The 27073-nt window shown below is 43.4% G+C and overlaps 1 protein-coding gene across 1 annotated transcript; it reads left to right on the plus strand.

Moving 5' to 3' along the window:
- The first annotated feature begins 1743 nt into the window (after positions 1-1743).
- prpsap2 (phosphoribosyl pyrophosphate synthetase-associated protein 2) lies at positions 1744-27073 on the plus strand. Its single transcript, XM_084338547.1, has 11 exons — positions 1744-1840; positions 7292-7452; positions 9249-9301; positions 11527-11593; positions 12330-12502; positions 14673-14788; positions 15200-15255; positions 17586-17734; positions 23053-23123; positions 23949-24095; positions 24591-27073. Exons 2-11 carry the CDS (start codon positions 7370-7372, stop codon positions 24747-24749), a joined length of 1074 nt encoding a protein of 357 aa, XP_084194673.1. The 5' UTR covers positions 1744-1840; positions 7292-7369; the 3' UTR covers positions 24750-27073.

Raw genomic sequence — 27073 nt, forward strand, 5'->3', positions numbered from 1 at the left:
CGTGTTTAGTCCAGACCCGGCGCCATGGGCGGGCATTGGGGGGCCTGGCCCGCCCACTGAGTCAGCTGTGCCCACCCTGAAAAAAAAAAAAAAAAAAAAACATTTTTTTTCAATCAAAGTCGACTATCCACATCCTTAGTCGGGGACAGCCCTAGTGGGCACTGATGTCAACAACAACACTACTGAAGCTAGCACGGCACTCTGTGATAATTCGTTTTCTACCCTCAAGAACATCTTTACAGAACATCGCCTTAGTATGCTTCATCGCCGCAAGGCCAATTTAATTCAGTTGGCATTTGAGAAGGACTTAACAAAAAAGTTCAGGAATGAGTGGAGGGGCAGTGTTTTAAGAAGATTTCACTCTGTCCCCAAACGCTGCTTGCCGCTCTACTAATGATGGTGAGTAGCCTGTGGAGGAATTTTGTTTGCTTTTTTATGCACCTTATTTTTGTCAGTTCAGTTCAGTTTGTCAGTGAATTCAGAAGTGTTGAATAAATGGAGACTTTTCAAAGATATAGAATAGAATAGAATAGAAATGTATTATCCTGAGGGAAATTTGACACTGCAAATCACTCAACATTAAACATTTAGACAGAACAAGTCACGAATAAGAATAACAAAACAAATGGCCTAAGAATAGAATAAAATGAAATAGAATAAAAATAGAATAAAAGATACAGTAAATAAATACAGTAAAAATATACTGAAGTCTACAGTAGGTGTAATATTGCACAGTGCTGTTTAAAAAGTAAAAGTCCAGGAAGATGGTAACTGTCACTCTGTGCTCAGTGATGCAGTGAGGCACAGTGATGCATTGTATAGTCTGATGGCTGTCGGAATGAAGGACTTCCTGTGCCGTTCAGTGCTGCATTTAGGTAGTGTGAGCCTATAACAATACATGCTCCTCCTGTCAGCCAAGTCTGTGTATAGTGGGTGGGAGGGGTTTTCCCTGATGGCCTGGAGCTTAGCAAGGCTCTTCCTCTCCGCCACCCTCGCTAGGGCGTTCAGCTACACCCTAACCACGCTACTGGCCTTCCTGACCATCTTATCCAGCCTGTCTGTGTCCCCTGCTCTCAGTCCGCTGCCCCAGCAGGTCTGTTATATATATCCGTTCAGTCTGTTTTTGTATAAGTGAATGTTCTTAAGATAGAGAAATTAGATTTTTCAATTGCCTCTCTGCTGTTTAGTTCAGCACCGTGGGCAGCGCCAAGCAAGCCACAGCGCCGTTGTCCCAGCTGAAACGTATAAAAGGGAACCTGTGTTGAAAAACCATTGTGCCCCCCCCCGAGAACATTTTATGCCCCCCCACTAATTTGTTTCTGCAGCCTGGTCTGGTTTAGTCCCTTGTTTGAGCCGAATCTGGGTTTTACATGATTTGTTGAGCTTCCTCTGGTGTAGTGGTTGTGGTATTCACTGACCTTTGGGAAGTATTTTGACATGTACAATCATCATAGATCTAGCCTCTTTATTTTGCTCTCAAAGTGCACCAGATTTATGCATTTAACTTTAAGGGATGGGTTTTTTGTTTTGTGTGTTATGGGGTTTATTGGTTTTCTTTATTGTTTTCTTTTATTTGCCGGGTCTTGTTTATCCGGCCAGTTGCTGGGATGCAGATGTACAGTAGCTGGGATTGCGACCCGACATTAATTCCAAAGAAGAAGAAGAAGACATTGTAAAATGGATTGTACAGTAGGTGGCGGTATGCGCCTTTTGTGGTCGCGATCTGCCATTAAACCCATTGAAGAAGAAGAAGAGGTTACGCTGAACTGCACAACTGTGTGAGCAGCTCGCTAAAGAACCAAATACCGTTCGCAATAGGAGGACCCAAGGACACAAACTGGTGAGCACTCCGATAATATATGTATTATTCATTGGCGAAATATTCTCGAAATAAATTCGAAATAAAGAGCTCTTTAGTTAGGCGAGAGAAGAAATCAATGCGCGAGCTAACTGTGGTCAGTTGGTGGTAACGCTCTCATGATGTAGCTGCTAGCTACTGTAGCTAACTGTATAACTGACCGGCTAACGGTTAGCTACAGTACACCACGTGATTAAACCCACTCCCCATTACACAAACCCACACATGCAGCACACGATTGACAACTGTATTTATTTACCCTTTCATGAATCTACTTAACGTCAGAGTACGTTAAGTAACGTTGAGCCATAAATGTCATGTATGTTGAGTATGTCATAAATGTCTATATGAATTGAAAATGGGGGACCCTGATGTAAACAAGACAAACGTTTTTCTCTGGTCTGCATCCCCTTAACAATTGTGTGTATTGAGCTGTACTGTATTGTACCCATTCTGCAATCTGTTAAATAAAGTTTTCATTAATTCATTCAGAGACGAGTAAGCCAGACAACTTACCAACACAGCTAATAATAATAATAATAATAATAATAATAATAATAATAATAATAATAATAACAACATTCTACCACTTGTCTGTTATGTTTTGTCCTGGCTGCCTGCAAGGTGTGTCTAAACACAACACAACTTTGGCTGTTGCCAGGGACATCTTCTTGCTAACGTTATTACGTTACCAGACACTTTTCTACAACATTTGTAGATTATTTTTAATTGTAAAAATAACTAAACAAGTGCCCACAGTGAATTGTAAAACCCACTAATGGCAATGCTGAGAAGTTGGATGAAGGTTAGCTTGTCATCATCATGCCTGTGTGGTGTTGTCTTCAACGTGGAGCTGCACGTTGTAACAACGCTCTAGTCTCCTCATCTATATCTATAGTCAACATGATGATACAGTACAAATATCTATGTTAGTTGAAAGTTATCCCCTCTCACTGTCTCTCTGGCAATAGCGATTTTGGCTTCTGTGACAGGCGTGTATTCAATACGTTGCCCAGTAATAATTAATTGATTGATTGAGATATTGATGATTTAATGGAGTAGATTTCTAGGTCAGATATTGCCCTGATACACAGGACTCTTATTTCTGGGAGAAGATCAAAGCGTCCTGTATCAGGGCTAGGTCGGCCATAGTTTGATTGGATTAGCCTAGAGAACCTAAACAAGACTGGTTGATCTTGTGTAGTCTATTTGACAGCAGTTTGTTCTTTTTACTGATACTGAGAACTGGGAGCAGCTGAAACATACACACAATTTAATAAGGGTCCTATCTCTGTTTGTATGTTTCTTTGCAGATTTAACTCGTATATCCGTTTCTTGCCTCTCCTCCATTCTGAGAAAAATGGAACAACTCAAGCAGACTCTGGTGTTCTAGTTAGAGCTGCCGCGGTATTGATATTTTCCTTACCGCACGAATTTGCGAAATATTTCCTACCGCCGCGGTTATTACCGCACAGTGCGCACAAAAAAAAAAAAAGGTAACACAGTTTCAATCAATCAATAACAACATTAACCAGACTCTTGTTGCGTCTATTCTGCCAAAGCTAACGTTACCTCTCATTGTGTATTCTACCAAGCAAACCCGGGTTTAACGTTACCTCTCGTGTATATCGGCTGACGGTGGTATTAGGCTAATAACAACAACAAACTTAACACATCAGCGATCTTGTTGTGACACTAAACTCTCCGCTCGGTGGTAAATTGGGTTGATGTCGGTTTTGTTTCATCAATAAATAAGGCAGAATACACAGTGAATCCATTCTTTTTTGTTTATTGCACTTGGTTCTGTCGCAAACAAATCCTGAATGAAATGCATCCTTAGCGAGGCAGTAAAGATGGCGGCGCGGCGTTCTGTTTTTGTTCAGAGGCTACAAAGTCAAAGTGTGACGCGTCTCTCTTCTGACCAGTCAGTGGTCTGCAATGTTTCACATGACTTTTCTGGTACCACTTCTACCCAATAGGGTCGCTTGGAACCGAGTAGGGTATATCTGCAGAGCCGCAAGCCAACTTTATTATTATGATAAAAAACAGCTGTGACGCGGTATTCAGCCTAACTCTGCGGTGAGCGTGATGCAACAGCGATACCGCGGTAATGCGGTTATCGCGGCAGCTCTAGTTCTAGTGGCTTAACATCAGGGTGGAAATAAACATGTTTCAGTCAGAAGGACCTTCATCTGGGTATTTTGTCCTTCATTATCACAGAGGGAAGCGGCTTGCTACTCTCTAAACTTAAATTAAATAATATTTGTCCTCCAAGGTAGACTCGGCATTATTTTCTGCTGTTCATTGGTTTTGAATATAGAGCACCCCTAGTGTCATAAGTATTACACACACTACTGTAATTAGGAAGTAATTTCTTGGATCTTCCCACTTAGGTTGAGAGAGTCAACAGCTTTAAGTACCTCGGAGCCTACATATCCGAGGACTTGACATGGACCACACACATTGACAGTGTTGTGAAGAAGGCACGACAACGCCTCTACTTCCTCAGGCGCCTAAGGAAGTTCCAAGTCAGTCAGAAGATCCTTAAGAACTTCTACTCATGTACAATAGAGAGCATCCGGACTGGCAACATCACCTCCTGGTTTGGGAATAGCACTGCACAAGACCGAAGCAGACTACAAAGAGTGACACGTTCAGCCGAACGCACAATTGGAGGGGGGCTCCCCACCCTCCAGAACATTTACAACAAGCGTTGCAGGGGCAAGGCTAAGAGAATCATTAAAGACTCCAGTCACCCGAACAACTGCCTCTTTGAACTGCTGCGGTCAGGCAAGCGATACCGGAGTCTCAAGGCGAGCACAGAAAGACTCAGAAGAAGCTTCTATCCCCAGGCCATCAGGCTGCTAAACGAACAATGAACACTACACAACAACAACCATCAAACGCACATAGCACACACATCCACACGCACACACTCACTTTAAACAAACACACTGTAGCAGTGTAGCACCCACTCCACACACTTTATAGCACACACCCACTTTAAACAAACACACTGTAGCACCCACTCCCCACACTTTATATTTATTGATGAAGGATTGCACTACAACTCGTACACCTTACTGTAAATTGTACCTAAATTGTACCTCATCCCATTTCTGCTTTGCACTATATAGTACTAGAGCTGCCGCGATTACCGCATTACCGCGGTATCGCTGTTACATCACGGCCACCGCAGAGTAGGCTGAATACCGCGTCACCGCTGTTTTTATAATAATAATAATAAATTACCCTCCTCTCGTTGGGCTTGCGGCTCTGCAGATATACCCTACTCCTCCATCGAGGTTCCAAGCGACCCTATTGGGTACCAGAAAAGTCACGTGAAACATTGCAGACCACTGATTGGTCAGAAGAGAGACGCGTCACACGTTTTTTACGTCCTGAATGTTAGCTCATCACAACACTGCTAATAACGTTAGCTTTAACTCTCCGCCGGAGTGGACTACCATCGCTCTTCAGGAGTACTAAACGAGACATAATGATTTTACTGTCTGCAACGAATGTTATAATAAAAGCCCTTCGTTCTATACACTTGTCTGATTGAAAACTTTATTAACAGACCGCAGAATGGGACAACTCAGCACGCTCTGAGCAAAGAAAGGAACTGAGATATGAATAGAGTATTGCTTGCCTTGATATGGTCCGGTAAATACGCTGATGTTATTGAACGTATAACTATATAATGTTAATGCCACCAAACTAATGCCTTTATTATAAAGTAGTAACTTTATAGTAATAATAATAAGAAAGGGTCGGGGGGGTTAGGGGTAACCACCCCTGCCCGCGACACCGAGTGAACTGCGCACGACCAGAGGGGAAACTTCGAATCCGTGTTTCACTTTCAATAACTAATGCGTGCTTGCCGAATCCCAAACAATATTCATGCTGCAAAGTCATCCTCTAAAGATAGACATTTAGACTAGAGGCAGGCTATATGCTATAAAGAGTAGACTACTACTAAAAAAAAAATGCATTCAAACTTTTTTTTTTAAAAGTAATAACCGCGGCGATAGGAAATATTTTGCAAATGTGTGCGGTAAGGAAAACATCAATACCGCGGCAGCTCTATATAGTACTGTACATTAGTACACTGCATAGTATTGTATATTATATGGTAACTCAGTTACGTCTATTCTGCATCGAACATTGTACATATGTCTAAGTCTGAACACTGACCTCATTTTCTACCTTTTTTTTTTTTTTTTTTTTTTTCCCTCCATTTTCCTCCAATTTTCTCCCATCCCAATGTTAGTCGTATGCCAATTCCCAGTCCCTTCCTGGTCGCTGCGCACTTACCCCCCACAGTCAGATCATCTGGGAGAGTGGAGGCTACCACGTGCTTCCTCCGACACACGTCCAGCCAATCACCGCTTCTTTTCACCTGGCAGCGCGGATTCTCATTGAGAGGGCGTAGCGTGTGGGAGGACCACACTATCCCCCTCACGTCCAATCCGCGCTTAGCAGGCGCCCCGACCGAACTGTAGGAGTCGCTGTTTACAACGACCCGGACCCACCCCGCCAGCTTCTCCCACCCTCTGATACAGCCAATTGTATCAGTGCAGACGGCCAGCCAAGCTGGTGACAACCCCGGAGCTGTGAGCTGGATTCGAACAGGCAAATCCAGCTCAGCTCCGGGGCTGGTGACGAACGCAATCTCCGCTCGGCCACCTAACCGCCTCTCTCATTTTCTACTTCTAAATTATACTATGTTATTTGATACTATCTTGTCTAGCACAGTCTCTGGAGCGTAACAGTAAGAAGCATTTTGTATGAAAGTATTCTGTACTTCTGTATGACAACTATTAAAGAAACTTGAAACTTGAGGAACATGTTGGCTATATATATGCATTTCACCATGGGGTCAGTTGTGCCTCTCAGTCATTTTAGTCTTAGTCAACTAAGGCTTTTAAAAAAATGTTTGTTAATGAGTTATTTCCATTCCAATGATAAGCACATCTCTGGTAAACACACAATTTAAAGGGGTCCTTCTGCCTTTATTCTATGTGTAGAATCTTAGTTTTACAGATGTGTTGATGGAATCAATTAATCGATTCATCGAGAAATGCCTATTGACATTCTGGCAAACCACAAGCCATGATGCCGCACCTATTAATAGCTCATTCCTATACTGAGGATATTGGCCCGGCTAAGGTTGCTCCTCCATCACCACCCCATTGTCAGATCTCAGTGGAATCAACAGACTATATAACATTAGTTACTTTTAAAGTAAACTCAATTATTTGGCTTCATCTTTCTCCTTTCTTAAAGTGTGGCTGACCTTCTTTTTTGTATGTTGTTAACTTGTTTCCCTGGCTCACCGGACCAACTAGTCGACACATTGGTGTTTTAAAAGAAGCAAAATAGTTTAAAAGTAGTTGTTGTGTCTCCTGCTCCTTTTCCTTGCCTCCACAGGAAGGGCTCAGTGCAGCGTGGGTGCCCAGGGATCCACTGCCTGAGTGTAGGAGGGGCGGCACCCGAGACCCCGCAGGCATGAACGACGACAAGGGAGGCCTGGTCATCTTCACGGCCAACTCACACCCCTCCAGCCGTGAGCTGAGCAAGAGGATCTCTGAGTGAGTACTGTTGACACACACACACACACACACACACACACACACACACACACACACACACACACACACACACACACACCAACAGATGCACAGTCATGCACAGACACACACACACACCAACAGATGCACAGTCATGTACAGACACACACACACAGACACATACACACACACAGTCAAACACAGACAGACTTGCACACACATACAAACAGATGCACACACACAAACAAACAGACACACAGACAGACGCACACAGACAGACACACACACAAACAGATGTACACACACATGCACACACACGCAAACAGATGCACGCACACAAACACAGGAGGCGTGTAAACATGCCCTTGTGCTTCAGTTTCATTGATCTATACAATCTTCCTCAAAATCAAACAAGCTAACTGCCTGTCAATCGAAAATGGACTCTGCAAAGGTTATATATGAGGTAGGAAATGTATTCAGCTTCAGCTTGTAGACTATAGAACAACAACAGGTGATATGAGGTAGGAAATGTATTCAGCTTGTAGACTATAGAACAACAACAGGTTATATGAGGTAGGAAATGTATTCAGCTTGTAGACTATAGAACAACAACAGGTTATACGAGGTAGGAAATGTATTCAGCTTGCAGACTATAGAACAACAACAGGTTATACGAGGTAGGAAATGTATTCAGCTTGCAGACTATAGAACAACAACAGGTTATACGAGGTAGGAAATGTATTCAGCTTGCAGACTATAGAACAACAACAGGTTATACAAGGGGGAAATGTATTCAGCTTGCAGACTATAGAACAACAACAGGTTATACGAGGTAGGACCTGTATTCAGCTTGTAGACTATAGAACAACAACAGAAAACTATGTCTATTTGGGTGGAAATGTGAATATAAACAAAAGTGGGCTGTTTATAAGAACCTTTTTTTAATTGGAGTGTGTTTAATGTTGAGTCTGTGTGGACTGTTTATAGAACATTATTTGGCCTTGGTTCTCAGACAGAAGCAGAGGGAACACAGAGCAAGTTATCTGACGTTAGGTATCCTATTAATGTGGCCATGAAATGTTCCTATACAGACCTTTTCCTTGGAATTGCGTTGCTAGGGAACAGCTTGAGCCCAAGTTTATTTCCTGTCAGCTATTTATATGAACAAACACTGCAACAGGAAATACACTTAGAATGTTGTCAAGTTGTAAACAGTCTCTACAGTGTCATTACACGTACTTGCAATGGACCTGTCTCAAACCCTGCCCTCTTTTCTTGATCCTCCAATCACAACTGTCGCTTACCTCGGACAAACCAAGTTTGTCCGAGGTAAGCGACAGTTGTGATTGGAGGATCAAGAAAAGAGGGCAGGGTTTGAGACAGGTCAATTACAGAAAGAAATGGGAACGCTGGATGGGTTGACCGGACCGACAGAGGTTCTACAGTTGCTTCTAGAATACTAGATAGTGATGAGGGAGGGAGACGGAAGACAGTGTGACAACAGGAGAGGGAGGAGACAGACCTGATCCAGCTTAGCAAGAGTATATAGTAGGTTTTCCCAAGCAAGCATACGCATAATCTATAGCAGACAGATGGGACTCTTCTTTTTACTTTTTTCTTAGTTTCTCTCTCTCTCTCTCTCTCTCTCTCTCTCTCTCTCTCTCTCTCTCTCTCTCTCTCTCTCTCTCTCTCTCTCTCTCTCTCTCTCTCTCTCTCCCCCTTTGTCTCTGTCTTTCTCTCTCTCTCCCCTCTCCCTCCCCCTCACTCTCTCTCTCTCACTCTCCCCCACTCTCTTTCTCTCCCTTTATCTTTCTCAGACGGCTAGGGGTGGAGCTTGGCAAGGTACAGGTGTACCAGGAAGATAACAGAGGTAAGATCAACCTTGACCCCTCTCAGGGTTCCTACATAGGTATGGAAAAGCATGAAAACCATGTGATATGTATTAGGGCTGTCACTAACGATTATTTTGTTTTAGATTAATCTGTTGATTATTTTATCGATTTAGTCTATTCATCTAAACGATTACAACAATAATTGATTCTATTTGCAATTGAATATTTCAAAATGTTTAATGAGTATCCTCATCCTTTTTAGCTAAAAAACGACCAGCCAGAGAGATTCTTTACTGGCCAAAAATTATAAATGGCTTTTTAGTACATTCCATGAATTATTATAATGTATTGTGTGTTATCTCTCCACTCCACGCCATGGTAGTGCTTGTGCCAGCACAGGAGATACGATTAAAATAAAAAAAATTATATATAGGCTATATACATATTTAAATCAATATCTTCCTTTTGAATAAAATAGGCTCAGGAATCAGCATAAAGCTAATTAGCCTAATCCATGTCAAAAAGAGTAGCCTATAGTAAATGTACACACACACACACACACACACACACACACACACACACACACACACACACACACACACACGAGAGAGGGAGAGTAGCTTATAGCAGACTTAATGATTTTACAATATTTTTTCGAATGAAGTGAAATACATCCACCCACCCATACGGATCACTCTTATAATAAATAAATACATAATAAATACAAATCTTTATCATTTGTATCTTTATAATGCAAATGACAATGATACATCACTGCTATCACAGACTGAACAGTAGGGCTCGGTATTGTTTGGATTAGTCAGATTCTGACAATCATATAAAAAAAACATAATTTCCAAAAACCATCATTTAAAACAACACCGTTTCCTAAACCATGTCAAAATCAATACTTCCCTTTACTTTTCTTTACCATGCAAACAATGAATAAAGATGGGCGAGATACATGGTATCAATAAATGGGAAAGTACTGTTAATACGTTTGCTTTATCAATTTGGGGATTCCATTTGTGGGTACCGCTGGTCCGGTGCTAATCTGGCTGGTGAAAGAGTCCTTTGATCTTTGTCTGCAAATCCATTCTACTACACTAGCGGCCGTTGTGCTCGGCCCTGCGCCACACGCGGGACACGGTCACGAGACGGAGATAGGTAGCAGCGTGCCGGCTGGTCAGCACGAGGCTATTCCACTTCCTCGCTTCCCCCCGTTAGGGGCTTTTTGCAGTTCTCTCCACTCCTGGCTTTTTAACTAGCACCTCTCTCTTCCTCTAATCCTGATATTATCCAGCCAACTCCTGTCATGTGAGAACCTTGTATGGCGTGAGCTGTGAGCGATAAGGGGGAGGGGGGCGGTTCAATATGCAAAATGTATGTTTTGCAAGTGGTAACCAAATAACATCCCTGCCCAGTTTCTCGGGGGGAATTATTTGTACTTCTATACGGCCGCCCTTACAGAGTAGCGCATGCCAGGGTGGTTCCATACAGCCCTGCTCCTGAAGAGCTTCCCCTGAACAGATGGCAGCATTGTGCTCCTGACTGACTCTGCTGTGCTACCTGGTCTCTAGTGTCTCCTGCACACTGTATATTTGGACTCTACCTCTAAACAGCTTTACCTGAACAGACACTTGAGTTGACGGCAGCACTGTGTTACTGACTGACTCAGCTGCTTGCTTTTTTGCTTTCTCTACTGTATATTTTGGAACCAGCGTTTCTCTACTGTATATTTTGGCACCAGCATTTCTCTACTACTGTATATTTGGACCCAGCCCTACTCCGTAAACAGCTAGGAAAAAATACTAGGATTTCTTAACACAAGCGTGGCAACCCTGTTGACTTTCTTACTATGTTAAAGCATTACTGTGGCTCAGACGTCACAAGTTGCTGCTACTGTAACTACATTAAAGCGTACTGTGGCTCAGAGGTCACAAGCTACTGCTAACTATGTTAAAGCCAACTGTGGCTCAGAAAAGCTAACTGAACAGACATTACAGCAGAGGTTGACCGCAGTAGAGCTCTATTGCTTGACTAATGTCTAATTTGGCTCTGGGCATTTTGTTTTCTACCGGTAATAGCTCTTTTATGTCGGAGGCTCATTGTTGGGATGTCTCGTGCTATAGTTACAGAGGGAGGGAGAGAGAGGGAGAGAGGGAGGGGGAGAGAGGGAGAGAGGGAGGGAGAGAGAGAGAGAGAGCGATCTCTCTCTCTGTTGCTCTCTGGTTCTCACGTCCGGTCCCCTTTGTTTCCATAGAAACGCGGGTGCAGATCCAGGAGTCAGTGCGAGGCAAAGATGTCTTTATTATCCAGACTGTGGCCAAGTATGAACACACGCACACACACACACACACACACACACACACATACACACACACACACACACACACACACACACACACACACACACGCACACACACAAACACAGTTGAAGATTACAAGTAATCATTTTATGCTACTCCCTTATAATTTCTGTCTCTCCTTTTACCAATCCCTCTCAACATTCCTTTTCTCTCTCTCCCTCTCCCTTCCTCCTTCTTTTCTTCTCTACTCCTCCCTCCCTTGCATCGTCAAACCTATTTATTTTCCTCCCTCTCATCTCACCTTGCTCTCTCACTTCCTCTCTGCTTTCTCCTCCCCTCTATCTCTCCCTCCTGCCTCCTCCCTCCCTTCTCTCTCTCCTCTATTCCTCCTCCGTCACCCTCCTCCCCCCCTTCTCTCCTCTATTCCTCCACTCCGTCTTCATCCTCCTCCCACTCATCCTTTTCCCCGTGTTCCCTTTTCTCGTCCTCATTCTCTTCCCCCATTCTCCTCCTCTGCCCTCCTTTCACTCCTTTCACTGGCCCGCTTCCTTATCCCCTTCACTGCCTCTCCTTCCTCCTCCATTCCCTCCTACCCTCCTCACCTCTCTCCCACCGTCCTCTGAGCTTCCCTCTCCTCTCCTGCTTCTCTTTTCTCCTCTCCACTCTCTTTCTCCTTCCTCCTTCCTCTCCTGCCCACTCCCTCCCCTTCTCCCTCCCTCCCTTCTTCCTCTGCCCCCCCCCCCCTGCTCTCTAACAGGGATGTCAACACTACCATCATGGAGATGTTGATCATGGTATACGCGTGCAGGACGTCCTGTGCCAGGAGCATCACAGGGGTGCTGCCTTACTTCCCCTACAGCAAGCAGTGCAAGATGAGGAAGAGGGGCTCCATCGTCTCTAAGCTCATCGCCTCCATGATGTGCAAAGCTGGTGAGACACACACACACACACACACACACACACACACACACACACACACACACACACACACACACACACACACATTCATCTGACTCCACAATATATATCTGGGGGTGACAGTTGCCTTAGAGGTCAGAGAAGTGAGCTTGTTGCTGAAATGTTTTCCAATTAAAATTCCCTGAAGGCTGGAAAAAAAATCTATGCCTGCTCCAGAGGAGAAAGACACTTAACTCCACCTGCTGTAGAGGAGAAAGACACTTAACTCCACCTGCTATAGAGGAGAAAGACACTTAACTCCACCTGCTGTAGAGGAGAAAGACACTTAACTCCACCTGCTGTAGAGGAGAAAGACACTTAACTCCACCTGCTGTAGAGGAGAAAGACACTTAACTCCACCTGCTGTAGAGGAGAAAGACACTTACCTCCACCTGCTGTAGAGGAGAAAGACACTTAACTCCACCTGCTGTAGAGGAGAAAGACACTTAACTCCACCTGCTGTAGAGGAGAAAGACACTTAACTCCACCTGCTGTAGAGGAGAAAGACACTTAACTCCACCTGCTGTAGAGGAGAAAGACACTTACCTCCACCTGCTGTAGAGGAGAAAGACACTTACCTCCACCTGCTGTAGAGGAGAAAGACACTTAACTCCACCTGCTGTAGAGGAGAAAGACACTTAACTCCACCTGCTGTAGAGGAGAAAGACACTTAACTCCACCTGCTGTAGAGGAGAAAGACACTTACCTCCACCTGCTGTAGAGGAGAAAGACACTTACCTCCACCTGCTGTAGAGGAGAAAGACACTTACCTCCACCTGCTGTAGAGGAGAAAGACACTTACCTCCACCTGCTGTAGAGGAGAAAGACACTTAACCCACACTTGAGTTTCATTTGTCACGGCATACAAGTATAGAGTGAAATGCGGGGGGTCTCGCCCGCAACGATTGTGCATAATACAATAATAAGAATCCAATAGGATGAGAATACGACATTTGTGCAATAATACAAGTAATCAAAGTAGGGCATATCAGGTATATGTACATGAGTTTTACAAGAGCATGGTAAGACATGCTAGGTCCTGTGATTAGCTACGGATTAGCTATGGATGAGGCACTTGGTCTTTATGTACACTGCAGTGCTATACAATCAGGGTTCCCACGGTACCACAGGCCTATAGATCATCACTTAATATGGTACCTGGAAAATCAGGAGGTAGTATGGAAAAAAATTTCAAGGCAAGCGTGGGAACCCTGACAATGCTATATTATACAATCTCAAGTTATACTATTTTTTAAAGTGACCTTTCATTTTGTAAAGTGACCATAAGTGTGAGTGTGTGCAGCATGAGTGTGTGTGTGTTCATGTTAAAGTGGCTGCTAGTGTGTGCGCGTGTACAGTGTGTGTGTTGTGTGTGTGCTCATGTGTGCTTGTGTGTGGAGAGTTCAGTGTTCAAGACTCTGATGGTCTGGGGGAAGAAGCTGAGCCGAAGTCTCTCTGTCCTAGTTGCTGGTGTTCGCAGGCGTTTGCCTGACCGCAGCAACTTGAACAGGCTGTTGTTGGTACAATGCTGTACTGATCTGCTGAGCTGACCGCTTTCTAATCTAAACTTGCCCCTGTCCTTACTGTTAATGTAGCTGATTATGTTAATGATATTTTGTGTGTATAATACAAATGGATAGAACCATCGTACAGTGAGCAAGCTCTAGTGAGGGCTTAGGCCAGATCCATCAGTTTAGCTTTATGATCTTTGCAAAAAGAAACTTGTAAAATGTAAGAGCTACCTTTTTCTGGGATGAGCTACCTTTTTCTATCATACATTTGAGATGTTTGCCTTTTGCAGCACTCCTCATAGACCTTTTTTCACAGTGGCTATTTCGACATGTCATAGCAGAGTAAACTAATAACGTTTATTAGGGTTCTGTTCCATGTAGGTGTTCCAGAGCCGTTCCAACACCTGGGCCCCGGGACTGGAACACCTAAATGGATCAAACCCCTAATTAATGTAGTTGGTTATGCCCGTTTACCCTGCTATGATGCGTCAAAATGGCCACTGTGAAAAGGGTTTGTTGGAATCCGCTTTTGTTGAAGTGCATTGTTCTTATCTCTCCGATGATGTGTGTGTGTGTGTGTGTGTGTGTGTGTGTGTGTGTGTGTGTGTGTGTGTGTGTGTGTGTGTGTGCAGGTCTGACCCACCTGATCACTATGGATCTACATCAGAAAGAGATCCAAGGCTTCTTTAACATCCCAGTGGACAATCTGAGAGCATCTCCCTTCCTACTGCAGTACATACAGGAGGAGGTGAACACACACACACACACACACACACACACACTCTCACTTGCACACATACACACACACACATACACACACACACACACACACACACACACACACACACACACACTCTCTCTCTCACTAGCACACATGCACACACACTCAGTCACGCACACAAACACACTTGCACGTTTACTTGCCACTTTTGGGGACATTGCCTTTACTTGCATTAATTCCCTAGCCCCTAACCTAACCCAGTACCTAACCTAACCCTAACAATAACCACTTACCCCAAAATCTAATATTTCCAAACTGGGGACACTGCTTTTGTCCACAAATGGATGTTGTCCCCATTGCAGGCTTGGCATCATTAAAGGTTATTAAGGAGAAAGTGAATCTGTCCATTGATCTGTAGTTTTCTTCTTTGTGGACCAGATCCCGGACTATAGAAACGCTGTGATTGTGGCCAAATCTCCAGCCTCTGCCAGAAGGTAGGCTCTCCTCTAGCAGTGATGCCCAGGAGGGGCTTGTTTGCTGTGATTATGGGTTCTACAGTGATGCTGCCAGGTAGAGGTCTTCATGGGTCTGGTGGTCGTACCCAAACCCCAAAAGACCTGGAATTGCACTTTGTGGATCCGAACCAGACCCGTCGGAAACCCCTGACACAAACCCAGGAAAAACCAGCCCCAGATCCGTTTGGCCAGATTGGTCGGACCCAAGTATCCCCGGTTTAGAGTGGTGTGTGGGGATGGTCGCTATAGGAAGTGGTCATAAGAACACTTTCATCTTACCTGGTAACGTTAGCCTTCTTCTGGCTTTTCCCCTGGTGACATTAGCCTTTCCCCTGGGGCTGCCTGGTGACATTAGCCTTTCCCCTGGGGCTGCCTGGTGACATTAGCCTTTCCCCTGGGGCTGCCTGGTGACATAAGCCTTTCCCCTGGGGCTGCCTGGTGACATTAGCCTTTCCCCTGGGGCTGCCTGGTAACACTAGCCTTTCCCCTGGGGCTGCCTGGTGACATTAGCCTTTCCCCTGGGGCTGCCTGGTGACATTAGTCTTTCCCCTGGGGCTGCCTGGTGACATTAGTCTTTCCTGGCCCTGGGGCTGCCTGGTGACATTAGCCTTTCCCCTGGGGCTGCCTGGTGACATTAGCCTTTCCCCTGGGGCTGCCTGGTAACATTAGCCTTTCCCCTGGGGCTGCCTGGTAACATTAGCCTTTCCCCTGGGGCTGCCTGGTAACATTAGCCTTTCCCCTGGGGCTGCCTGGTAACATTAGCCTTTCCCCTGGGGCTGCCTGGTAACATTAGCCTTTCCCCTGGGGCTGCCTGGTAACATTAGCCTTTCCCCTGGGGCTGCCTGGTAACGAGATATTACGAGGAGTCGCACACACGCTACCAATTTTATTATGTCTCACTCTGTGGACATAACGATGCACAGCAATATGCCTGATGCTTAATGTGTATTGTCAGTCAAAACAGACATTACCTCCGCTCTATCTGCAGCAGGTATCCCCGCTCATGGAAGGGCATGTCCCTAATAGTCTATGAACGCTACGCAAAGTAAGCGACATGTTGTTGGCACAATTTGGAAATGCACAAACACGAACCGCTGTTATTATCTTTTAGATGACGCAAAGCGAAGAAACCTTTTGCGGTAATGTTAAGTGTACTATCCATGCTCCACAGCTTCCAACATCCAGCTTCCTGCAACAACTCACGGGATTTCAGAGCACTTTTGGCGGACGTGTTTAGTGGTAACCAAAAGATTAATAAAAAACTAGCACCCTCAAAAAACACTTGAGTTCAGTTGAAACGGGCGAGTAATCGTGAATTTGTGAACATTTCTATGACAACAATGACCCATCCTCTTCCTATTGCCCTTCAACTGGAACAGGTTGCACACTCAAGTCATCCACTGTTCCATTACCTAGTGCCACCTTGTGGCAACAGATGCACATCACAGTACAACGGTATTACACATAACGACAGACCGGAGACTTGGGTCCTCGCGGCCCTGGGTCTGGTGTCGGCTAATAGGACCTGTGAAGACCTACTGCGTCACCAGAGTTCCCATAACCATGCCCTTTGACCACATTCAGATGTCAGCCATTTTGCTGTTATGTTATGCTCCGTTTGGGATTCCAATCGATCTGAAATCTGAAAAGAGCAAAATGCCCCGCCGTGTGAACATGGTCAATAACTGGCTATTATGGCTCGTATGCAATGGTTAGACAACCCAGCACATGAGAAGATGATGTGTGTAGTTTTTACATAATGGTTACCAACACGTGTACTACCTGAGAAGTCTATAATAATCTTTTGAACATAGTGAACTCCAGGAGAAAACATAAACACACGTTGGTTACCACACGTGGGTTGCTTAGCAACCAGTATCTTTCTTTGCATAGGATACACCACGTCTGAAATGACTATTTAACTAATCGGATTAACTAAACTACCTGTTCATATAGCATCAGCTACAACTTAAAAGACTAAAACTAGCGCTCTCTCTGTGGGAACGCGATGGGATTCATCTGGTGTTAGCAGCACTTAATATTGTTGATTTGACAAATGAAGAAGGTAGTAGTTTTGGAGCTAGTAGTACAACTTATTTTCCGTTTATATATTTATTCCTTTATTTTTTCTTCTTCAATATGTCTCTTTCAAGTCATTTTAATTTTAATTTCATTGTGCTATATTGACATGAATGTTTAAAAATAAACAGGATTGCCAAAACCAATCTCTCTCTCTCGCTGTCTTTCTCTTTGTGTGTTTGTGTATAATGTGTGTGTGTGTGTATATCTGTGTGTGTGTGTGTGTGTAGGGCCCAGTCGTTCGCTGAGCGTCTCCGTCTGGGCATAGCGGTAATCCACGGCGAGGCTCAGGATGCCGAGTCAGACATGGTCGACGGCCGACACTCTCCCCCCACCGTCAAGACCACCGGAGCCATTCACCCCAGCATGGACATACCATGTAATATAGACACACACACACACACACACACATACACATACACATACACATACACACACACACACACTGTACATCGAAATAATGTGACCCTCAGACCAGTGGTTTGAATGTGTATTGCTCAGTATCTATATACTTCTTATGAAGACCAAACCTTAGAATGATCCCCACTGGATTCCTGACCGTGTGAAAATGTGTTCTTCTTAAAAACCTCTTAACCCATTGACACCTAAATCCGCCTAGTAAAAAGGCCCTATAAAACTGCATTAAAACCCCCAGAATCTAAGCTGTTTTTTTTGAAAAATGTCAAATAATTGTCAACACCTACTAAAAAATCTTTTTCTCAGGCTCTGAAGTAGATATAAACATGGGATAAAAAACATTTGATAGCTTACAAGTGTGGCTTTTATTTACAGTTGATTGCTTTAAAATAAAATAGTATTCAACTAGAATAAAGTCAAAATCAATGAATAACAAAATATCTGAAATGTAAATAAACTAGAGGTGGGCATAGATTAATGTTTTTAATCTAGATTAATCTATCTGCAATCCTGGATTTAATCTAGATTAATCTAGATTAAAATGGCTCAAAAAAAAAAAAAAAAAACCTGCCGAAGGCATTCAAAATATGTGTGTTCTACCCAAATAATGACCAGAAGTAAGTCCTTACTTTTTCTTTCCTCCTTATGTTTCTCAGGCCAGGTGGCCCATTACACCATGAGCCCATCTCCCATTTCCAAAATGCATTACAGACTGTTTGAAAAAGCTGTTTTGATAATTGGTAATGAAATATCAAAATAATGTTCAATAAGATGTACTTGTGTTTAATAAGTTGTTTTATTCAGAAGTTAACACAAATAAATAATATTACCAGTACAGTACAGTATCTAGCACTCTCAGGAGCAAAACAGAAAGAATAATTTCAAACTTGAACTATGTTCAAGCGTGGGAACCCTGACAATGCTATATTATACAATCTCAAGTTATACTATTTTTTAAAGTGACCTTTCATTTTGTAAAGTGACCATAAGTGTGAGTGTGTGCAGCATGAGTGTGTGTGTGTTCATGTTAAAGTGGCTGCTAGTGTGTGCGCGTGTACAGTGTGTGTGTTGTGTGTGTGCTCATGTGTCAAGCCAGAAGTGGCTTGAATCAACTGCTCCAGTGGAGTTGCTCAGTGGCCAATGGTGTCAACTGTGGTTGTACTGGGCAGCTCCCAGGTGTGAATGGAACTGTGTGAATGTGAAGCAGGGTGTTCCTGAAAAAGAGCATCTGTGCTCAGCGAACCTACCCTGGGTAAATAAATGTAAAAAAAAAAAAAGGATTAATGCGTTAATTATATTATCGCGCGATACTAGTATAGCGTTAACGCAGCACGTTAACGCCGTTAACGGCCCAGCTCTAAAATAAACGTATAATAAATGTTGAATAAAAACTATTCAGAACACATTCATCACCAGGTAACATGTGAGAAACAATAAGAAGTGACAGAGAGCCCTGGTGGGGAGATCAGGGGGCTCTCTGTCACTACTAGCTGGTGTGGCTACTAGCTGGTGTGGCTAGCAGCTGGTGTGGCTAGCAGCTGGTGTGGCTAGCAGCTGGTTTGGCTAGCAGCTGGTGTGGCTAGCTGGTGTGGCTAGCAGCTGGCGTGGCTAGCTGGTGTGGCTAGCAGCTGGTGTGGCTAGCAGCTGGTGTGGCTAGCAGCTGGTGTGGCTAGTAGCTGGTGTGGCTAGCTGGTGTGGCTAGCAGCTGGTGTGGCTAGCTGGTGTGGCTAGCAGCTGGTGTGACTAGTAGCTGGTGTGGCTAGCAGCTGGTGTGGCTAGCTAGCTGGTGTGGCTAGCAGCTGGTGTGGCTAGCAGCTGGTGTGGCTAGTAGCCTGGTGTGGCTAGCAGCTGGTGTGGCTAGCTAGCTGGTGTGGCTAGCAGCTGGTGTGGCTAGCTAGCTGGTGTGGCTAGCTAGCTGGTGTGGATAGCTAACTGGTGTGGCTAGCAGCTGGTGTGGCTAGTAGCTGGTGTGGCTAGCAGCTGGTGTGGCTAGCAGCTGGTTTGGCTAGCAGCTGGTGTAGCTAGTAGCTGGTGTGGCTAGCTGGTGTGGCTAGCAGCTGGTGTGGCTAGCTGGTGTGGCTAGCTAGCTGGTGTGGCTAGCAGCTGGTGTGGCTAGTAGCTGGTGTGGCTAGCAGCTGGTGTGGCTAGTAGCTGGTGTGGCTAGCAGCTGGTTTGGCTAGCAGCTGGTGTAGCTAGTAGCTGGTGTAGCTAGTAGCTGGTGTGGCTAGTAGCTGGTGTGGCTAGTAGCTGGTGTGGCTAGCTAGCTGGTGTGGCTAGTAGCTGGTGTGGCTAGTAGCTGGTGTGGCTAGTAGCTGGTGTGGCTAGCAGCTGGTGTAGCTAGTAGCTGGTGTAGCTAGCTGGTGTGGCTAGTAGCTGGTGTGGCTAGTAGCGGGTGTAGCTAGTAGCTGGTGTGGCTAGTAGCTGGTGTGGCTAGTAGCTGGTGTGGCTACTGTAGCAGCTGGTGTGCCTACAGTAGCTGGTGTGGCTAGCAGCTGGTGTGGCTAGCAGCTCAAAGTTCACTCGTGCTCAACCAATAAGGGAGCATAAATTATAATTTTTTAATCTATGACCATATATGGACCCCCCTCTCACTTACCCGCGTGGGGTTTCAGCCAATGAAGGCGCATATCATTGGTTACTGGCCTTGAAAATGAGTCACGCTGAAAGACGCAATAATGTGTATTCAGCTGGGAACCACCTACGCACGAATGCGCATCCAGTTGTTAAAGGTATATACACACCAATGTGTATCCTGATGTCAATGGTTTAAGCTGCGACAGCTCATATCAGGGCAGATTTTCGGACTTTTTGCAACCGGCACTTTGGCGATAGTGACAAAATCCGACAAAATTCGTTCAGCGGTTCTCGAGTTGCATGCCGGTATTTGAGGCTTGTGCAAAGTACACGGTATTGCGCAAAATACCACTCCTGACTCAGGCTGCAGTAGTTATAATATAATTAGTTCCGTCAATCTAGATCCGATCTCGAAAATTATTGTGGATCGTTGTAGCCAATGAGTGTGGCTTCCAATGATACCCCATGTGGGGATGTGTGAATCAGGGATCTAGGTGAACAACTAAATTATTTAACAGGAAGCCAAATTAATTGAAGTCTAGGGCTGTCTTAAATACTTTGAAGCTTCGAAGCTTCGTTCGATGGCACAACCTTCGAACATAAAAAAAAATCGAAGTTAAAAGAAAATAAAAAATCATTTAAATCTTTTTTTTTTTTGCCTCAAATCTTGCGCCTCCATTCCAATGAAACGAAAGTAAGCGACGCCTTCCGCCTCCATTCCAATGAAACGAAAGTAAGCGGCACCTCGACTCCACCTCTCTACAACAAGCACGTGGAGATTATCTGTGTTGAAAACAACAAGGACATGTGCAGCAGACATGTCGAAGAAGCGAAGCAATGCCGTTTGTTATTTAAGACTGTCGGACAGATTTGTGTTCATTGTGCTGCTTTTTTAAAGTGTCCCGACCCATATAAAAATATGTCTTAATAAAACGTGCTTAATTAAGTCGAATTCTGCCTTTGTCTCTATCAACTACATATAAATATTTATATAATTGTTTGCTTCATAGACGAAGGTTGCAACATAATTATGTAATGTCATGTCGTTGGCTGTGAGAGCAGCCCCCACTGCACCCAGGCAGCGCAGCCGAGTGAAACCTTGTTGGCTGCGTCACAGTCACGAAAGGGGCTACTTAATTAATTAATCCAATCCACTTTATTTATAGAGCACATTTAAAAACAACAAAGTTTACCAAAGTGCTGTACAAGTCCCACAACATAAGATTAAAAATATAAAAAAAAACATATTATTATTTTTTTTTTTCGAAGCTTCGAATTAAAATCGAAGCTCGGCCCCGAAGCTTCGATTGCCAAAAAAAGCTTCGAAGGTCAGTCCTATGAAGTCTGAGAAAACTGAGTTTTTCTTTGTACACAGATTACCAAAATCACTCATCACTCATTTCTGAATGGATCTTTATGAAATTTGGATATGTATTACATAAGGCTTCAAGCTATGGCTCCGTCTGGATTTGTAAGCCATACCACCTTCTGGGGAAATACTACCTCTGGACTACTAACTACAACAGAAAAACTTGAGTAACAAGTTTTTTTAAAACTAAAGTTCAGACTCTATTACGTTAGCACTAAAAGTGATTTTTTTCTGGAATCAGAAACTTCAGAATGTCATCTTTCAAAAGAGACCATGCATGTGGTATAAGTATAAAGTATGTTGTTTTGGTTTGCAAAAAAAGTATGCAGTCCTCAAGTTCAAGTTAAAAAATGGCCACTTTTCTGCCCGCCTGTTAAGTGTTCTCAGCGGCACTCCCCCCAAATGAGGAATGTCACTGCTTGTTCTCGTACACCTAAATTTGCATACATAGATGCCCCGTCAGCTCCTTTTATAAGGGCATGCAACCACAGGACCGTGTGCACACAGAATCCACAGGCAACACGAAAGCAATTAGCCACTGATCAAAATTTGATTAGATTAAAATGTATTGTTGTCACTATACAGCACACGTAAAATACAATGAAAATAAGTTGTACACTCTGGCATCCAACTAGAGTGTAAATGTAACATATAGCCTACCTACATGAAAGCAATGTTGGATATTCACATGTTTATTTACAGAATGTAGATGTGTCCAACTGTCCATTGTATTCCACTATGGTTATATTGACGTGATTGAGTTTAGTGCTTATTTATGTATTCACTGCCATATGCAGTGTTTGTGTAGTGCTTTTATTTATTATAGGACACCATGATTCCTCGTAGAATAATGAATATAAATGTGAAACATAATTGTTAATAATACAAATATTCTTTATTATTATTATTTAAATCCGAGGATGTCTACTCTGTAGAATCGATGTCAATGCAATCACCAATGATTTCTCACAAATGAAACCCTTAAGAACACAAGCGCACACCAATCTGGCCTATCTATGACTGCTTTTCCACGTTCTTGAATCCTGTTCTTAGCTAAGAACGAATCCCAGATAAGAAACTGTTCAGGAATGCCAGAATTGTCCTGGGACCTTTGTAAGTGGAGTTACGAAGACATTTCTTCTTGACTTTTTCGTAAGCGCATTCGAGAATAAGGTCCAATGTGATTTGCCAATACTGTATAGAATACTCAGGATTGGAAATTGGCAATGAAAAAGTGGTATCGGTGTATCCCTACAAAACTGTATGCAGATGATATTGCTTTGTATATCAAAGCATGTACAAAGTGTAATATTACTGTAATAACTTGTGTGTTCTAGTGTTGATTCCTAAAGAGAAGCCGCCAATCACTGTAGTGGGAGATGTGGGAGGACGCATCGCCATCATAGTGGTGAGACACACACACATACACATAGTTACACTTAACTATGAGGGAGGTGAGATGTCTTCATATGTTCTACTGAGGAAATGGTTACAAATTGTACATCGCATCAAACAATGACTTTCACAGGACTTGTGCTATCTAAGTTCCCTAGTTACATGCGGAACTGGCCTATGAAACTTATTATAACTTTTATACAATGGTTTGTAACTATTTCCTCGGTAGAAACATGTGACTTTACTGTCAGCCCCATATGAAAATACTGACTGACTCATTATAATACTGTGTAGACACAGTAAGGCTGAGCCCGAATGTTCGAACGTTCGTTCGTTACGTTAACATTCGAATTCTAAATCAAAGTTCAAATTTTAAATTTTTTATTAAAAAAAAATAAGTATATTTCTTTTGTGTCTATTCATTCTGTTTAAACCAATGGGGTTTTTCTTCACAGTTGCAGATAAAGATTAGGCTACACTAATATTATAGTATTAAAAAAAACTGCTAAGTTATATTCATTAAAGAAAGTTGATTTAATAAAAAAAGACTAATTTAATCCGATTAATCACTTTATTCAAATTGAGGATTTAGTTTGAGGATATTTATAAATATATATATATATATTTAAATTTTTTATTTTATTAATTTGATAAATTTTTATTAAAAACGAAGGTTCGAACATTCGTTCTAAAAACCCTGACGAAGTACGAATCCCAAAAACAGGCTTCGGGGACAGCCTTAAGACACAGCTCGTCTCCCCGCGCAGGGGACATCTTCCCCGTCGCCATCTTTGGTAGCTTACCATAAAAGAAGACCTGTGTTCTGTTTGTCCTCCAGGATGACATCATCGACGAGGTAGACAGTTTTGTTGCGGCGGCAGAGACGCTGAAGGAGAGAGGGGCGTACAAGATATTTGTCATGGTAACGCACGGCATCCTGTCCTGCGACGCCCCCAGGTTAATAGAGGAGTCCGCCATCGACGAGGTGTGTTTGCTCATTTCTGTCCTTCTGGCTTACAAAGCCAGATCTCCTCAATACATAGTAATGAGACTTCAGTACATAGTAATGAGACTTCAGTACATAGTAATGAGACTTCAGTACATAGTAATGAGACTTCAGTACATAGTAATGAGACTTCAGTACATAGTAATGAGACTTTAGTACATAGTAATGAGACTTCAGTACATAGTAATGAGACTTCAGTACATAGTAATTGGACTTCAGTACATAGTAATGGGAGTTGATTTAATAGGACTTGAATATTGAAGCACAGTATGGGCTACAGAATAAATCCAATCTCTGAGGTTGAAAAAGATGGAGAAATCATCGCCGTTCCTCTCTTCCCTATCCTCTCTCTTCATATCCTTCTCCCCTCACTCACTCACTCTCTCTCTGTCTCTCTCTCCCTCCCCATCCTTTCTCTCCCCCCCCTATCTCGCTCCCCCTCTCTCTCTCTCCCTCCCCCCTCTCTCTTTCTAGGTGATAGTGACTAACACCATCCCTCATGAGCTCCAGAAGCTGCAGTGTCCTAAGATCAAGACAGTGGACATCAGTATGATCCTGTCGGAGGCCATCAGACGCATCCACAACGGAGAGTCCATGTCCTACCTGTTCCAGAACATAGGAGTGGACGACTGAACCCCCCCCACACACACACACACTAAGTACATTAATACACACAAGCACACACACAGACATGTAGTCTCCATGTCCTACGTGTTCTGCAACATGGGTGTCATCAATTTAACACACACACACACACACGCACACACACACACACACACACACACACAGACACAGAAAACACCCATACCAACCTCCATGCTCTACTGGCAGCTATGACTGAACAAAACACCAAAACACTGAAGCTAATGCATACCACACACACACACAAACAAACAAAGCTTACATGCCAATCTCCATGTCATGTGACAAACAATCTCAATGACCTACCTTTGTTTTTATGGGTACTGATCTCTCAGCATTGATATGGATGACTGAAGACACACGCATACACCAGGGATGCAAACTTGTCACCTTTCAGCGTTTTTGAATTTGGGTGCGGGGTCATTCATCCCTCTGATCGTTCTCAACTCTTTCTTGTGACTGTGATGCTGGTGGCATTTCCCTGCGGACCAGCGTACACTCTTAACTCATTGAACGCCAAAAACTAGTATACTTGTTTTTGGCTCCCATGCGTTCACCGCCAAAAACAAGTATTTTTTTTTAATTATGGCGATCGCCTAGAGCGAACTATTGGAGATTATTAGTTGTAATTAGTAGTTAATAAATATAACCATAAAATAATTTAAAAATAATAATAATTAATAAACATGTCTTCTGCTTTGTCACCTTTTTCAACCCTGATGAGTTTGCATCCCTGACACACAGGAACACACACACTATATATACTATATCACACAAAGTGATAATCTTGTTCTACACCTGTAACTAAACATAAAGAAGGATGAGTGAAACACACACATGCTAATTTTGCCATATACCTCTAGGCTCTAGCTAATTACATGCAGAACAAACACACACACACACTCTGATCTACCTGTTAACCCACTTCCATCTGCATGGACTCATCACTCACCCATGAACCCCCTTCCCCCAGCTAAACAGCCGATGGCTGCCCCTGCCCCCCCCCCCCCTCCTCTCCCTTTCCTCGATTGGAGAAGTAATTTTTTTTTTTTTTTTTACTTCCTCCATATATTATATGGGTCGTGTTGAAATGCAATCACTCAAAGTGTGTTGAAATATTATGTCTGTTTGGGCAAAACAGGCCATAGAAATATTAGAATGTCTCTTTTTAGATGGATATACAAGTGCCAGTGCCTTCTGAACACACACACACACGGCTGGGTATCACACAGCGATACATACATACATACATCTCAGGTTCTCAGTCGTTTATGGGCGTCTTCACCAAGCAAGTCAACCGAATTAGTCAATTTGCTTTTCAAGAAGAGGGTAACATGTAAAGATGTCACTGAAGAAAATAATTGACTCAATCACCCTGACAGAAACGTACCTTCTTGGAACCGGCATCAAACTTCAACCATTAGGACTTGTATCGGCACATTGGAGAGAATGTGTATAGAATACGAAGCCCAGCACTACACACTTAACCTACAGACCTTCTCCACTCCTACATACACACTCACAGCTCAACAGAAACTAACTCATAGTGACCATAGCAACTAATATGCAGGTTTTTTAAACTAATTATGTGAATGACTTGGCGTGACTGGGTACGTGCGAATGCATGTTTTACGCATATGTGTAGTATTAAGTTAATGGGGGGGGGGGGGGGGGGGGGCGCTCAGTTTCACTAGGCTCTGTCTGAAATGTGCTACTGATATAAAACGCTGTATTGTAGGCCTCTTAGGCAGCTAGCCTTATATGTCTGTGTGGTTGCCATAGCGATGCCAGGAGACACGGATTAGAGTAAAGTTCCCTTGGAATGCTGATCCGAGGTCAGCCCTGCAACATTCCTTGCTAATGTTAAAATTGGAATTCCTCCAAAATTGCACATTTTGAACATGTATGTTACTATAATTTCCATTCAGCCCTGTGCAGGGAATTCAATTTAATATAATAATATTGCATTTCCCTTGATACTGAGATACAGGGATGTTAGAATACTGAAAACATCTGAATCGCTGAATAGCAGCGGACCAATGTAATTTTGATGGAATTCTCCTTCAAGCTTTAGGACAGGAAGCTTGAGACGAGGGCAGATTGATCCTGGATTATTACACACAGTATATCGGGCCATAAACAGACTAGTCTGCGGGAGATATAGCTGAGTTATAAGAACCTGCCGTAGAAGCAGGACCGCTGACTTGAAACGGCGTCTGCATTGAGATCAGAACTTGACTGAAGCAGGTCTTTGTCGTCATGGTACCAAAATGTGTTTCCAAAAAAAAATGTATTGTATTTATTTTCAGCACTGA

This window comes from Notolepis coatsorum, assembly GCF_963971535.1.
Source record: "Notolepis coatsorum genome assembly, contig: SCAFFOLD_727, whole genome shotgun sequence".
NCBI lineage: Eukaryota > Metazoa > Chordata > Actinopteri > Aulopiformes > Paralepididae > Notolepis > Notolepis coatsorum.

What these genes read in the sequence shown, in the direction of transcription:
- prpsap2 (XM_084338547.1), top strand. Translation starts at nt 7,370, where the DNA reads ATGAACGACGACAAGGGAGGCCTGGTCATCTTCACGGCCAACTCACAC. An exon ending in CTCCATGATGTGCAAAGCTG is followed by an intron (nt 12,503 to 14,672) that starts GTGAGACACACA and finishes GTGTGTGTGCAG; the next exon opens with GTCTGACCCACCTGATCACT. An exon ending in TCTCCAGCCTCTGCCAGAAG is followed by an intron (nt 15,256 to 17,585) that starts GTAGGCTCTCCT and finishes GTGTGTGTGTAG; the next exon opens with GGCCCAGTCGTTCGCTGAGC.